This window comes from Caloenas nicobarica, chromosome 16, assembly GCF_036013445.1.
Source record: "Caloenas nicobarica isolate bCalNic1 chromosome 16, bCalNic1.hap1, whole genome shotgun sequence".
NCBI classification, from domain to species: domain Eukaryota; kingdom Metazoa; phylum Chordata; class Aves; order Columbiformes; family Columbidae; genus Caloenas; species Caloenas nicobarica.
Window position 1 is genome coordinate 6,441,639 of NC_088260.1, and position 13,440 is coordinate 6,455,078.

The 13,440-nt window shown below is 55.4% G+C and overlaps 1 protein-coding gene across 4 annotated transcripts in view; it reads left to right on the forward strand.

Annotated features, from left to right (window-relative positions):
* MYO18B (myosin XVIIIB) overlaps positions 1-13,440 on the forward strand; it is a 61,030-nt gene that overhangs the window by 22,585 nt on the left and 25,005 nt on the right. For all 4 annotated transcript variants that reach the window (XM_065646132.1, XM_065646133.1, XM_065646134.1 and 1 more), the window contains exons 21-33: positions 424-533; positions 2,488-2,553; positions 3,692-3,820; positions 3,959-4,102; positions 5,277-5,366; positions 6,394-6,513; positions 6,638-6,746; positions 7,307-7,431; positions 8,473-8,627; positions 9,424-9,547; positions 10,058-10,258; positions 10,347-10,457; positions 12,318-12,422. In XM_065646132.1, coding sequence (XP_065502204.1) covers positions 424-533; positions 2,488-2,553; positions 3,692-3,820; positions 3,959-4,102; positions 5,277-5,366; positions 6,394-6,513; positions 6,638-6,746; positions 7,307-7,431; positions 8,473-8,627; positions 9,424-9,547; positions 10,058-10,258; positions 10,347-10,457; positions 12,318-12,422 — 1,589 coding nt within the window. The remainder of the gene's footprint in view (positions 1-423; positions 534-2,487; positions 2,554-3,691; positions 3,821-3,958; positions 4,103-5,276; positions 5,367-6,393; positions 6,514-6,637; positions 6,747-7,306; positions 7,432-8,472; positions 8,628-9,423; positions 9,548-10,057; positions 10,259-10,346; positions 10,458-12,317; positions 12,423-13,440) is intronic.

Genomic DNA, 13,440 nt, shown 5'->3' on the forward strand with positions numbered 1-13,440 from the left:
TGCCGTGTGCCATGTGCTGTGCCGGTGTTGCGTGCTGCTGGCTTGGCCCTTCCACACTTTCCTCATCATCTGCCTCTTGCCAGCCCCACTTCAGAAAGCCCCTGGATGTTTATTGCTGGTTTTGCAGGGGCTCCTGGCCCCGTTCCTGCCCGTAGCAGGCACTGCTGCTGGGCACACAGTTCTGGTGAGGTTCCCCCATGCTCCCCTTGGAGCATCATGCATCAGGCTGGACCTGCACCGACTGGGGTCACATTCTATGGCAGGGGAGAGGGACCCGTGCGGGAGGACCACAGAAATCTCTTGCATGACGTGAAGTGTGGGGCAGCTCCCCCGCTCCCCACTGCTGGTTCCCTCCCTGATATTTTGATACAAGCCACGTGCCCCTGGGCTGGTGCAGCCCCAGCTATGTCTGTCTGTCTCCAGGATATGCAGATCGCCTACTCCTCACTCAGTTTCGACGGCGCTTCCAGGTCCTTGCTCCGGATGTCATGAAGAAGCACACATCTGCCTACGAGGTGCCGGACGAGAGCAAGGTGTGTCCACATTCAGCAAGGCTCAGGGCAGCACACCAGTGTTTGCAGCGCTGCTGAGAAATGGCGATGGTGTTTGGGGTCTGTGAGATCAGCCCGTATGTCGGGCTCCGGGCGGTGGGAGCTCCCTGGGTCGGGAGGGATCTGGCAGCAGGTGCAGCGCTGGGTTGTGGGGCTGGCTTTTCATTCTGCTCCTCTTCACCCGTCCCAAACACACCTGAGCGCAGGGGCACGCGGGTCCCCAGCAGCCTGCACAGCAGCTCCTGGCACAGCAGCCATGCTCAGTTCACCCTGGAGTTCCTCTCCCTGAGGACAATTTTTGCAAAGGCAGTAAACATGCCTGGTGTGGGCTGCATTTGCCAACCTTATTGCACCGTGGAGAGGACTTGGAGAAATCAGCCTGGAAATTAAGCCAGTTATTGCTGCTTTTTAATACTCAAGAGGAAAAGGCATGGAAAATCCTTCTTGCTGAGGGCTGTGCCTCAGTCCTTGGTGCTCTGGCTGCATGCCTGGAAGGTCTTGTTTTGCTGGACAGGGCACAAACTGTGGGACTGGAGGCTTGTGTGGAGGACAGGATCCATGCATTGCTCTGGCCTGCTGTGGCTGCACCCTTTTTCTTGCCTTGGGTCCCCCAAAAAACAGCTGGCTGAGGACAAGCCAGGCAGCATTCCCAGGGACCCAGTGGAGCATCACTTCAGGCACCTGTCAAGCAGCACCCAGGGTGGCTCCTTGCATTGTCTCACAAAGCCAAAGTCAAAGGAGCTCAGGAATGAAGGCAGAGATTTGCTGGTTTTATTTGTTTCATAATAAATTTGTAGCAAAAACTGGGGAGAAGTGCCCCTGCCTCTGGAACAGGCTGTTAGGGAGCCGAGGAACACAGAGAGCCGGGAAAAGCTGAGAGGAGATGAATTAAACATGGGCACGTGCTCTGTTGTGCAAACTGCCAGGCAGTGTCTGCAAATTCAGTTAAGACCTTGGGATTTAATAAGACAAGTTTGACAGTCAGCAAAGGTCAATACTGTTATTAAATGCGGCGAGGAGGCAGAGGGTCTCTCGTCAACTGCGTGTAAGCAGGGGATTTGTAAAATCCCATCCTCCCCGGAGCTTGTTGCCATGTGGGTTTGTTGGCTGGAGTCTGATTCCCGCTCAGCGGCATCGCCTCGGCCGCTGGAGCACTGGGGATGCGCGTCTGCAGCGCCGGCAATGGGGCAGCAAGAACAGACCCTGTGGCCACACGCCCCACTGTTGTGCATGGAATGGGATTGTCCCCCTTGTGGGTCCGTGTCCCCATACAGGTCTGTGTCCCTGTGCAGGTCCGTGTCCCCATGTACTCCCCTGCTCCCTCCTCCTCACCCCGCTGTGTGCCTGGCTGCTGGCGAGGGCCAGGGCTGTGTTTCTGCTGCAGTGAGGTGCTCCCAGTGACTGCCAAAATATTTCTCACATGAGTTTTGTCCTTTGCGGAAGAGACATGTGAGACGGCTGGAGGCTGTTGTATGGATTGAAGTATTAGCGAAGGATTTTTGTCATGGTTTCTGTAGCTCTGGGGTTTTCAAACCATCTATTTGTCCAAATAGTGTTTGCTGCCCTGGGGAAGTGTGCGGGATTGCTGGCTGTTATGTTTGCATGTTGGTCCAAAGCTCAGAGCAATTGAGTTCAGACTTCTTGTACAGCTCAGGACTAATCTCCTGCTTGCCTCCCTGCAGGGGCTCAGCCCTGTGCTGGCAGGCTTGGATAGGGAATCAGCACTTTTCCCCCTTCCTTCATCTCCATGGGCTGAGCTGTTGGCGAGCCAGGCAGGAGGGCAGTGCTGAAAGCTTGTGGTGGAGCTGCACCCTGGCTGGATGGTGCTGGGATGGGCTCTTGCCTTCCCGTAAGGCCCGGGGATCTCTGTGCCCCATTTCAGCAGCCTCGTGCCGGGGTGTAAATGTTCTCAGACTGACATGCTCCTTCTCCGCAGGCAATCGAGGAGCTCTTCCAGGCACTGGATCTGGAGAAGAAGAGCATTGCCATCGGACGCAGCCAGGTACAGTGGCTCTGGTCTCTGCTCCCTGGTGCTCCCGGTGCACATGGCACAGCCAGCCCTGCACTGGGCACTGCCCAAAACTTCCCAAACTGCTGCTCCCCACAGCACCCAGCAGGCTGGGAAAACAAATCTCACCAAAAATCAAAGCAGAATGCTCCTAATTTGCACCTAAAAATGTTACCCTGTGTAAACTCTGTACCTGCTTATCAAAATCTGTCGCCTGCTGGCTTTTAAGTTCTTGATGACCTTTGATGTCTGGTGGGAGTAAAAGGAGCTTGGGCAGCATGTGGTTTTGGTGGGCTGGGGTTAATGCTCTGCCAAGCTGGGCAGCTGCAGCTGCAAGAGTTGTCGCAGCAATAACACTTGAACTTAAATGCAATAATCTCAAAGAAAAATTAATTTTGCATGCGTGCTTTCCTTCAGCTCTTGGAGTCTATAAAGAAAGAATTCATGAAACAGTTCTGTGGAGCAAAATAACTTTCTTTTATCCTGCACAGTGCAGTTTGCAATTATCTCTTCTATGAAACCCTTGTACTTAATCAATAGCGCGATAGCAGCTCCAGTCACATCTTGTTATAGAGTTAGTTTTGCCATCGCTTTGAGCATTGATTTTGTACTATCTTCTAAAACTCGCTGGCTTGTGAAGTTAATACAGACATTAATGAGACAATCAAATAGGTGGTGGAGCAATCATAGCATTATCTCAAGAAAGTGAGTTTCCTTGGAATTGTTCTTTGATTCAATTTGGCATCTTTAAAATGCAGCTCTTTAAGTACGCCACCAGCTTCACAAGTGTAATTCAGTTTTTATTAAAGCTGTATTATGCAAATGGTGCATAATATTCAGGAGCGGTTGGTCCCATATCCCGAAAGGTTTGGAAGGCGATGACTGAGAGATGTCTTACACTCTGAGATATCGATACTGGGCTAAATTTGATGGCATCAGCAAATCTGTATCATTTATGAGGCATTCCTGACAAGTTCAGTTAAAGAAAATGATGTGGTAAATTTAGTTTTTCCTACTGTGAACTGGCACTGTTGCTGTTACCTGTGTGTGTGTGTGTACAGTCAGAAATGCTGTAGGGCTCTTGGTGCCAGACCCTGTCTGAGGGGGTATATCCTCTGTTCCTTGCTGTCAGGTTTTTCTGAAGCCAGGGGTCATTGCCAGGCTGGAGAAGCAGCGCGACAAGCTGATAGCCCAGAAGTTGATCCTGCTCCAGGCTGCTTGCAAGGGCTTCCTCAGCCGCCAGAAGTTCAAGAGATTGAAGGTATCAACTCCGTGGGTCGTGGGTACCCTGTGCCCACCAAAGCATCGACTTGGTGCTGCTGCGATGCAACCCAGAGCATCCAAATCACAGCTCTGTGAGCAGAGCAGGCTGCTCCATGGCCACCATGTCTCCCCGCAGATCCAGCGCCTTGCCGTTCGCTGCATTCAGAAGAACCTGGTGGTGTTCCAGGCCGTCAGAAACTGGCCATGGTGGCAGCTGCTGAGCCGCGTGCGGCCCCTGCTCAGTGTCAGCCTTGCGGAGGAGCAGCTCCGTGCAAAAGAAGTATGCGGGAGGGGATGGGAGGGGATGAGATAGGACAGAACGCTTGAGGGACTCTTCCTGGTGGGTCGGTTAGATTGGCAGTGACTTCTGCCAGGGCAGAGATATTCTTCTGACCATCCAGAATTCATAATCTTTTCTTAGCACTGCATTTTTTTTTGCCCCAAGTAATGTATTTTGCAGAGCTGTAGAGGGAGAAATAACTCTCCTTCCTTAGAGGGACAGTAGCAAATGCAGCGTGTCCCCACAGCTGAAGCCCTGTCCCAGGGCTGAAACTGTCCCCGTGTCCTCCCTGTGCCCCTTGTGAGCTCTGGGGCTGGGTGTACTCAGCCGAGCCCCTTGGGGACAGGTTCCCCACATCAATCTGTGGGATGACAGATGATAGGCAGCCAGATGCATCCTTGATACAGGGGACTCTGTGCTGTCACCAGAGCTGTTCTGGCTTCCATCAGGGCCGCTGCTGGTGATGGGAAACATTAATGGGCTGTTGCTGACCCAGGAAAGGCGCCTTTCACCCCTCCACATCTCTGAGACCTGCACTAAATGCTTAGTCTGTCGTCTTTGTTGTCCTGCTCCTCCTCTTGCCTTAGTGAGGGTCTAATAAGATGCTTTCAGGCTGGTTCAGGTGAAATAAAAGCTGCCCAAGCCTCTGTTTCTCTCTCCAAACCCGCCTGGGATCCATCAGGCCCCATCGCCTGTTAACCTCTGTTTTTATCACAACTCTGCGCGTTCTGTTTCTGCTCCGTGTTGGACATCAAAGCAGGACACGGCAGTGCCGAGCAGCTCTGTCTGCCCCTGCAGTCAGGTTGCCTGAAAAAGAATCACAGAAAACAAGGTGCCTTTGCACCGCTCTGTGATAGCCTGCCAGGGCCCCAGCAACGCTCCCCAAGCAAATTCAGATGCTGGGCTGTTCATCCTGGGCTTTTGAGGTTTGCTTCTTTCTTGTAAAATGTGCTCTGTGGGCACACCAAAGCTGACAGCCCCTCCAATGAAATTCATGTCAGGAGATGTAGTCCCAGCAATTTGCAGTGAGTAGCCTTCAGAGTTGCCTGGTAAATTTTATTAATAAGGCAGTTATGTCTCTCCCACTTATTTTTAACAGAAAACAAGATTTTCATAAATAAACTGAAGATGCTGGAGCTCTCCATGTGCTTTTTTTTTTTTCAATCTTCCCTAGGAGGAGCTGGCGGCGTTGAGAAGAAAGCTGGAAAAATCCGAGCAGGCGTGCAGCGAGCTCAGGCAGACGGCAGAGAAGCTGGAAAGCAAGGTAGAGCACAAAAAAAGCCTCTGCCACAGCCCTGCTTGGTTGAGTTGGAAATTAAGCCATATTGGGATAAATATGAGAACCAATTGCATTGTGGCAGGAGGAGCCGTGACCAGCAGAGGGTTGGGCAGGAGGCAGCTGCTGAGCTGCTGGCAGAGTCACCACAGCCAGAGGGTCTCTGATTGGGACCTGGAGGGGCTGCGGAGCCTGATGGCAGCACCCAGATACCCTGGGGATGGGCCATACCCAGGGTGTCCCCGGGAAAGCCTCAGGTCCCCTCCAGCAAGGACAGATGTCACCTTGTGCTGCCACCAGTGCAGTGTAAGGGGCTGAAAAGTGGCAGTGTGAATGTCATCTCTTCTGCTGCAAAAGGGTGTAATTAGAATGGGAAATCACACACAGGCGTATTGTGTTCTCATCACGCTCTCAGGACTGCAGGCTTGCCGACCTCTGCAGGCACCAGAAATGACTCTGTTCAATGGGACAAATGCTAATGCCACGGGGACAGTGCACACAAGTGTCCCGCTATCTTCGTTGTATTTCCAAGTATTTTCTCCTGACTGCTGTGCTTTGAAGAATATGGTCTTCAAACATGGGGTTAACAGATTAAACATTTCATGGAGATGAGGTTCTTAGGGACATGGCTTAGGGGTGGACTTGGCAGTGTTGGGTTGATAGTTGGACTCTGTGATCTTAAAGGTCTTTTCCAACCAAAATGATTCTATGATTCTAAATGAAACCTAATGCTAATCAACTAGAATGATGCAGAAGTCTGATGAGCACTGCAGGCAGTGCAGTGCAGGCAGCAGGTTGCTGGTGTTTGCACAGGCAGCCATGTGGGCGTTCAGCCACGGGCTCCAGCAGCAGCTGCTCTTTGCCTGGGCTCCCAGTGGTGACACTGGTTGGTGACGATGTGCACTTACCACATCCCCTAAGCACAGGCAGCTGCCAAATGAGAGCAGTCGGGATGCTGGAGTTGATGGGGCTGACATGCACGGCGATGTCCAGCCTGTCTCCATGTCCCCCCCAGATCATCGACCTGACGACAGAGCTGTCAGACGAACGGTACAAGGGTGACGTCGCCTGCCAGGTGCTGGATGGGGAGCGGGCAGAGAGGCTGCGGGGTGCCCGTGAGCTGCAGGAGCTGCAGGTAGGAGGGTCCCAAGCCGTTGAGCTGTGCCGGTGGTGATCCCACACTCTCAGCACAGCCTGGCTGGACCCCAGTGCCCTGGAACAAGGTAGATCTGCTCCCTTCCTTCCCCGGCTTTCCTCAGAGCAAACACGACCAAGTGCAGAAGAAACTGGAGTTGGTGGAAAAGCAGCTGGAAGAGGCCCAGCAGCTAGTTCAGCTGCGTGAGATGAAGATCAGTGGCTCTGGAGGAGGTAGGGGAGTCTGTTTGGTGATGGTGCTTGCTCTGGGTATCCAGCCTGACCTGCGGGGCCAGCACGGCCACTCCAGCACAGCAGTAAAGCCTCTTGCAATGGGCAGAGGTTTGCCCCCTGCCCAGGCAGTGCTGCTCCTCCAGTTTCTGGCCGCCCTAGTGTGTTTTTACCACCCTCTGCACTGCTTGTCTGTCCAGAGCTGGCAGTCACAGCTCGGTGGCATACGGCTCTTGGACAGGGCTGGGGATGCAGCAGGGATGCTGCCTAAGGGTGCTTCTGGTACCACCTGGCACTCCCAGCAGCTCAAAGGAGGTTTGAAGCATGTTTTGGAGTGATGGGGAGGCTGATAAAACAAAAATGGGGTGGGGTGGGATGGGCATGCTTGCTGTGCCTAGGGTGGTATGTGTGCTATGCGAGCTGAGGCAGCCCTGGATGCACAAAGCAGAGCTGTGCTCTGCTCCCGTACGGGAGCCGCAGTTCTGCATTCGCCCGTCTGACCCTGGCACGGCTGCTTGGGCTGGCCGGGGCTGAGCACCCCTCTCCGGATCTCTCTCTGGCAGAGGATGAGTGGCAAGTGCGGTTCGACTGCGCGCAGACCGAGATCTCGTTCCTGCAGAAGCGGCTGGCGCAGCTGGAGCAGCGGCTGGAGGCTGAGCTGGGCGCCAGGACCGGGCTTGAGCAAAAGGCAAGTGCTGCCGGCCCTGGGCGCTGGAGGGAACAGGGGCTCCCCAGGATGACACCAAGGAGCAGGTCTGGAGCCGCGTGTCCTCTCCTTGCTCCTGGCCAGGCGAAGTTTTGCAGGGCTGAGCTGTGGAAATGTGGCTGCTTACTGGTGATGCTCTCAAAATCAGCTGTTTTCTGCTGGTATAAGAATAAATACCCCAAAGCTTCCTTCCAGCTTAAAAAGTTACTTTTGCACCAGACCATGGCAAAATTCAACCTTGGTCAAGCACAAGCATGAGCACAGAGTGGGAAGCTGGGGATGGAGAACGGCTCAGTGGTGGGTCTTGGTGTCAGTCTGGCTTTTGGATACTTGGCTGGGTTGTGCTCATACCATCTGCCATGCGAAGACCTGCTAAAGTAAAGAGATGGCGATGCCTGAGCTTTGCCACGAGGAGGAAAAAGCCAACGTGCTTCTCTGAGCAGTCTCTGGGAGTCAGGTCACTTCTCATAAACATAAAACAAGGACATGAATATGATTCATGGTACATTAAAAAGTAATAAGAAAAGCAGCCCGGTCTCAGGGGCTTGGGTAAAGCAAAACAGCCCATTTGCTTTCAGATAGTTAGTCTGGAATTACAGGCTTCATTAATGCAAGATTTTGCTTGTTTAAAGTCATTGCTTAACAACTCTATTCTCTGGCTGGTGAGAGCTCTGGTGTCTCTCTGCCCCAAACACGATGCAAATCCTTGGGGGATCCAGCTTGCTCGGTCCAGGTGCTGCTTTTGGCAGAGAAACAGGATCAAGCATTTGCCCCTGGGGCAGCTTAGCTGACTCAGCAGGAGGACTGGGATGCTGCGGGGCCACAGGAGGATGACTGGGGCCTGAGGGGTCAGAGCACATACATTTGTCCTGGTTTGGTAGAAGATCTCTGAGTAACCTATCTCTGCGTGTCAGAGTGAGGCTGAGCCCTGGGTGGGAGCAGCTGCGGGGTCCCTGTGCCCTGGGGGTCCCTGTGCCACGGGGTCCCTGTGCCGTGGGGTCTCACCGTCATCCCTGCCTGCAGCTCGGCGAGGCACAGGCAGCCTGCGAGGTGGCCAGGAAGGTGTCCCAGCAGCTGCGGCGGCGGTGCCGGCGGCTGGTCTGTGAGCTGGAGGACGCGCGAGTGCTTGCCGAGAGCCAGCAGAGCCGCAGCCACGAGCTGGAGAAGAGGCAGAAGAAGTAAGGCTGGTGGGAGCAAGCAGGAGGGCTGGGGCTGCCAGAGTGGGAGGGCAGGCGACAGGGATGCTCAGGGTGACCTGGGGTGAGAGGAGTTCCTGGATGGGCTGCTCTGTTCATCTGCTGGAGGTTGCACTAATCCAGGAGGTTATTTTTACATCCCGTTGCTGTGTGACTGGAACGCGCTTCCATAAATGAAATCGCTCCCAGTACAATTACAGAATCACAGAATGGTTTGGGTTGAAGGGACCTTCAAAGCTCATCCAGTCCCACCCCTGCCATGAGCAGGGACATCTTCACCAGCTCAGGTTGCTCAGAGCCCCGTCCAGCCTGGCCCGGGATGTCTCCAGGGATGGGGCATCCACCACCTTTCTGGGCATTGGTGGCATCGCAGAGTCCTGGTGGCCCTGGATCCAGAGCTGCCCATGTTGCGGGGGGCTGAGGGCTATTGCCTGTACACAGGCACCATTTGGGGTATTTGAAGTCGGTAGCAGGTGACTGCAACAGTTTTTTGCGCTCTGCTCTTGGCAACCACCTGTGTGCACATGGCTGCTGCTCCACGCTGGCCATGGCCCACAGCTGGCACTTGCATGGAGTAATTAGGGATTCAGAGAATGACAGCAGCACTTTGCGGGGAATAGGCTTCTTTTTCTTGTCTTCTCAAAAGCACTTGGAAAGTCCAGTGCTGGGAGAAGCTGCTCACCTGTCTCCCTGCCTCAGCACAGCCCCCCTGGCCAGAGGCAGCCAAGCTGCCATTGCAGACCCACACGGGAGAGGGAAATGTGTGTTTTTCCCCCAGGTTTGACCTGCAGTTAGCCCAGGCCCTCGGGGAGTCTGCCTTTGAGAAGAGGCTCCGTGAAAAAGTGGCACAGGAGAACACCAGCATCCGATGGGAGATGGGCAAACTCCAGCAGAGCTTAGAGGTAAGAAGAAAATACCCCACTTTGCTGCATTATGTCCAGTTTCCGGGAGCAGCTCTCAGAGCAAAGCCATTATCTTTGCAATTATAGAAGAGGCAGTCAGGCACAAACCCAGCAGCTTGATTCCAATTTCTTTTAGCGCATTTCTAGGCTGTGCATGATGTATTTAAATAACATTATCCTCTGCCAGAAGAAAGGCTATCACTTGAAAAAAGTGATGGCCATCCCTCAGTTTAGCTAATCAGGCCCACCATCATTATCACTGGAGTCATTCATGCTCCTCTTTGCGCCTCTACCCACAATCTCTTCTGCAAGAAGCTGCAGGTCTGTGTCTCCATGGGGTGATGCTGCACCAGGTGCCCGCTGAGTCCCCCGCAAGGTGCATCAGCCTCCGGGGTGTTTCTGATGGTGCTGTTGGAAAAGGGTTGAGTTTGAAGAGCGAGGGGTGGGTGTGCAAAGCCCTTCTCCCGTGTTCGGGGCTGGCTGCTGACCCCTGCTCTGCCCCGCGAGCAGCAGAAGGAGGCGGAGGCAGCCGGCCTGGCGCAGCGGGTGACGGTGCTGGCCGGCCGGGTGCAGGAGCTCAGCACCCCCGGTGCCCTGGATGCCCGCGCCGTGCCCACACTCAGGACGCAGCTCTGGGACCTGGAGGCCAGCGCTGCCGAGCAGAGGAAGGAGCTGGAGCGGCAGACAGCTGCTGTGGATCACCTGGAGCAGGTAGCGTAGCTGCCCCCAGGGATGTCCCTCCCTGCTCCTTCACTGTCCCACCACGGCTGTGAGCAGCCACTGCGCATTCATCTTGCAGCTGCATCAGAGGCTGGAGCTGGAGATAGAGCGGATGAAGCAGATGCACCAGAAGGAGCTGGAGGACAAGGACGAGGAGCTGGAGGATGTGCGGCAGTCCTGCCAGAAGAGGGTAGGTCAACACTGGGGAGGACAATGCTCCTCAGGGCTCTCCTTGTCCATGGTCCATTCCTGGGGTCCCTCCTCCCCGGGGAGTGGTGCAGGGGTCAGAGCTGCTTTCCCACCACCAGCCTGGCATAAGCCCCGTCACAGCCCTGGGTGCAAAACCAGGCTGTGGGTCGGGGGCGAGTCCCTGTTGCACTGGAGGGGCTGCTGGGGACAGTGTGTGACAGCCACATGTGACGCAGCATGTGGGCACGGTGCTCTGGGTGACACCAGTGTCACACCAAGGGCACTAACGCCAGCCAGCCGGGGCTTTGAGTTTGGTGATAATGAACAGAAAACCCCCTTTCAGCAGGGCTGCGAAGTCAGTGGCGTGCAAACATGGATGAGATACCCAGGGTGTTTGCTCTGGGGCTGCGGGACTGTGTGGTAGGAGCCAGTTCCCATCAGGCCTGGGGCACACCTGGCTGTCAATAGTGAATTGACATTGCTGAGGCTTAATGAAGCGGTTGGTGGGGCTTTGCATGTGCTATTTTAGGAAGGCAGAACAAATGGGGAGGTAAACGAGGCAATCTCTGGTCCTCTTGCTGCTGTCAGCACATAGCTGTGCCCTGAGCCATAAGGCTGTGTGCCCAGCGGTGCTGCTCTGGGGTGCAAACGCTGCTGGTGGGTGCAACCGCTGTCATCCCCCCGCATTCCCTTCCTATGGTGCTGCTCTGCTGCTGGATGGGGCAGCAGCAGCTCTGTGCTGTGCTCCCCGCTCTCCACTGGTCCATTTTTGCTGCAGCTCTGGGCTGGTTATGGGGACACGTTGCTCAGGGCTCCTCCCAGGGTCCTGCCTTCCCTTCTGCACCTCCCTGCCTGTTTAACTACCCTGCACAGGGAGCGATGCTGTGCCTTGCGGCTGCTCTCAGCTGGTAGCGTGTTGTTCATCCCCTCCCTCACCCTGCGCAGCCTGAGTATCATTTTCCAAATGAGTAAATGGCAGAGACACTCCAGAGAGCAATCGATATTTAGCAGCCTGCTCCCATTCCCTTTTTAACCCCTGTTTCTGGGCAGCAACTGGGTACAGGAGGTGGCTGGGGCAGGGAGGGCGCCAGGAGCTGTGCCAGGGCACAGCCGCAGCTGCTCGCAGGGGAGGAGCAGGCTATGGGCTGAGCTGGCTCACTTTGGTCGCACATTTCTACCACCCTCATCCCCGGCTGGACTCACTGGAGCTCTCACAGCTGCACACACAGCTCTGCGGTGCCGTGCCGGGTCCGGTTCCCTCCTGCAAAGCTCTTACTGCGGCTGCAGCACTGCAGAACGATGATGCTCAAGCGAAGGCAGAGGGATGGTGGCTCCTGCGCTCAGCACTGGCTCTCGGCAGCAGCACAAATCCTGCCTTTATGGCACGTCTGCTCCACGAAGCCACTGTCACCTCCTCACTGGTGGAGAGCTGGAGCAAGAAGCATGCTGCTTGGGTCATAGTCGTGGGATGGCTTGAGGAAACCCGCAGGGATCAGAGCCGACCTCTCTTCTAGCTCAGCTGGAGGGCCTGTGTTACTGCTCCAGAGCTGCAGGGACAGCTCTTGGGGACCTCTGAGCATGGCTTAAATAGCCCATTGTGTCCCAAAAGTCCTGCCGGCTCCTGGACTGCTTCCCCTTGCTCCTCTTGGCCAGGAGCAGTTGCACTCCCTCAGGGACAGCAGGGGCTCTGGGAGACGTGGCCCATCCGTGGTCTGCAGTGCCGGCTGCAGTGATGGCAGCTTTGCTGTGCCCCCTCTCCCGGCGGTGGCTGGGTCCCCACCATGGTGGTGTCTGTGCTCTTGCTAGGGTGCGGGGCTTTGGCTGGGCTCTGAGTGTGACCAAGGTTGTCTTCTGCACGCAGCTCCAGCAGCTGGAGATGCAGCTGGAACAGGAGTACGAGGAGAAGCAGATGGTGCTGCACGAGAAGCAGGACCTGGAGGGGCTCATCGCCACCCTGTGCGAGCAGGTAAGGGGACAGTGCCCGCCCTGGGGACAGCATGGCAGGGACAAGCGTGCTCCACTCTCCTGCTGCTGCCACCCAGACAGCTGAGCTACTTCACTGGCTCAAAACACTGCCTGTAAAAAAACGAGCATGAATGCGGAGGGGGTGACAGCTTGGCTGTTCACGCACGTGCAGGCGGCTGCAATTCCCTCTGTCCCTCACCTCTTCCCAACCCACCAGAGCAGCAGCGAGTGCCGCAGTGGGCACCGGCTGCCAGGGGGGTTTTGGAACTGTGGGCATCAAACAGGAGGCAGTCAGTCCCACCAAGGATGCAGGGAGGGGAACTGTTCAGTATTCTACAGAATTATCTAAGCAGGGGGAGGCATCTGGTTTTTGCTGGTATTTTCATGGGAGTCAAACTAACCAGGACTAAAGCTGGAGCAGCTCCAGCTGCCCAGAAAAGCAGCTTATCAGATTCTGCTCTTTGCAGAGGAATTCTGTCCCAGACACATTTGTTGAACAAATCCTTTTTCACTCTCTAGTGTGTCTGTGGCAGTGATTGAAGCGCAGAGAATGGGAAAAGCACAGACAGCTGCTCCCTGTTCAATGGGAAGGTTCAGGGCTGAACGCAGCCTCATTGAACAGCGTGTATCAGCCTGGGCATCGCTCAGCATCGCTGCACAGCTGGGCCTGGGGCCGTGTCATGCACCAGCTCCTGCTGAAGGAGCTCGGGTGACCAAGCGACATCCTGCCTGGCCCTTCCCTGGGGACACGGTGCTGCCAGGGCTGAGGACGGTACCAGCTCGGTGCCTCCACCTGCCCTTGCACAGCCCCATCCCATTGCAACTCACCCTGCACGTGCAGGAGAGGGGGAGCTGATTAGCCGTAGTCATGCTAATTAAGCAGCGCATCCTCTGGCCATTAGCACCAGCCGGCTGGATCTCAGCATTTCAGCAGGCTTGGCGATTGCGTGTGTTCATCAAGCAGGACGAACCTGGGAGCTGCGCAGCTCTGCAGTGCTGGGCATATTTCAGGGAGACAC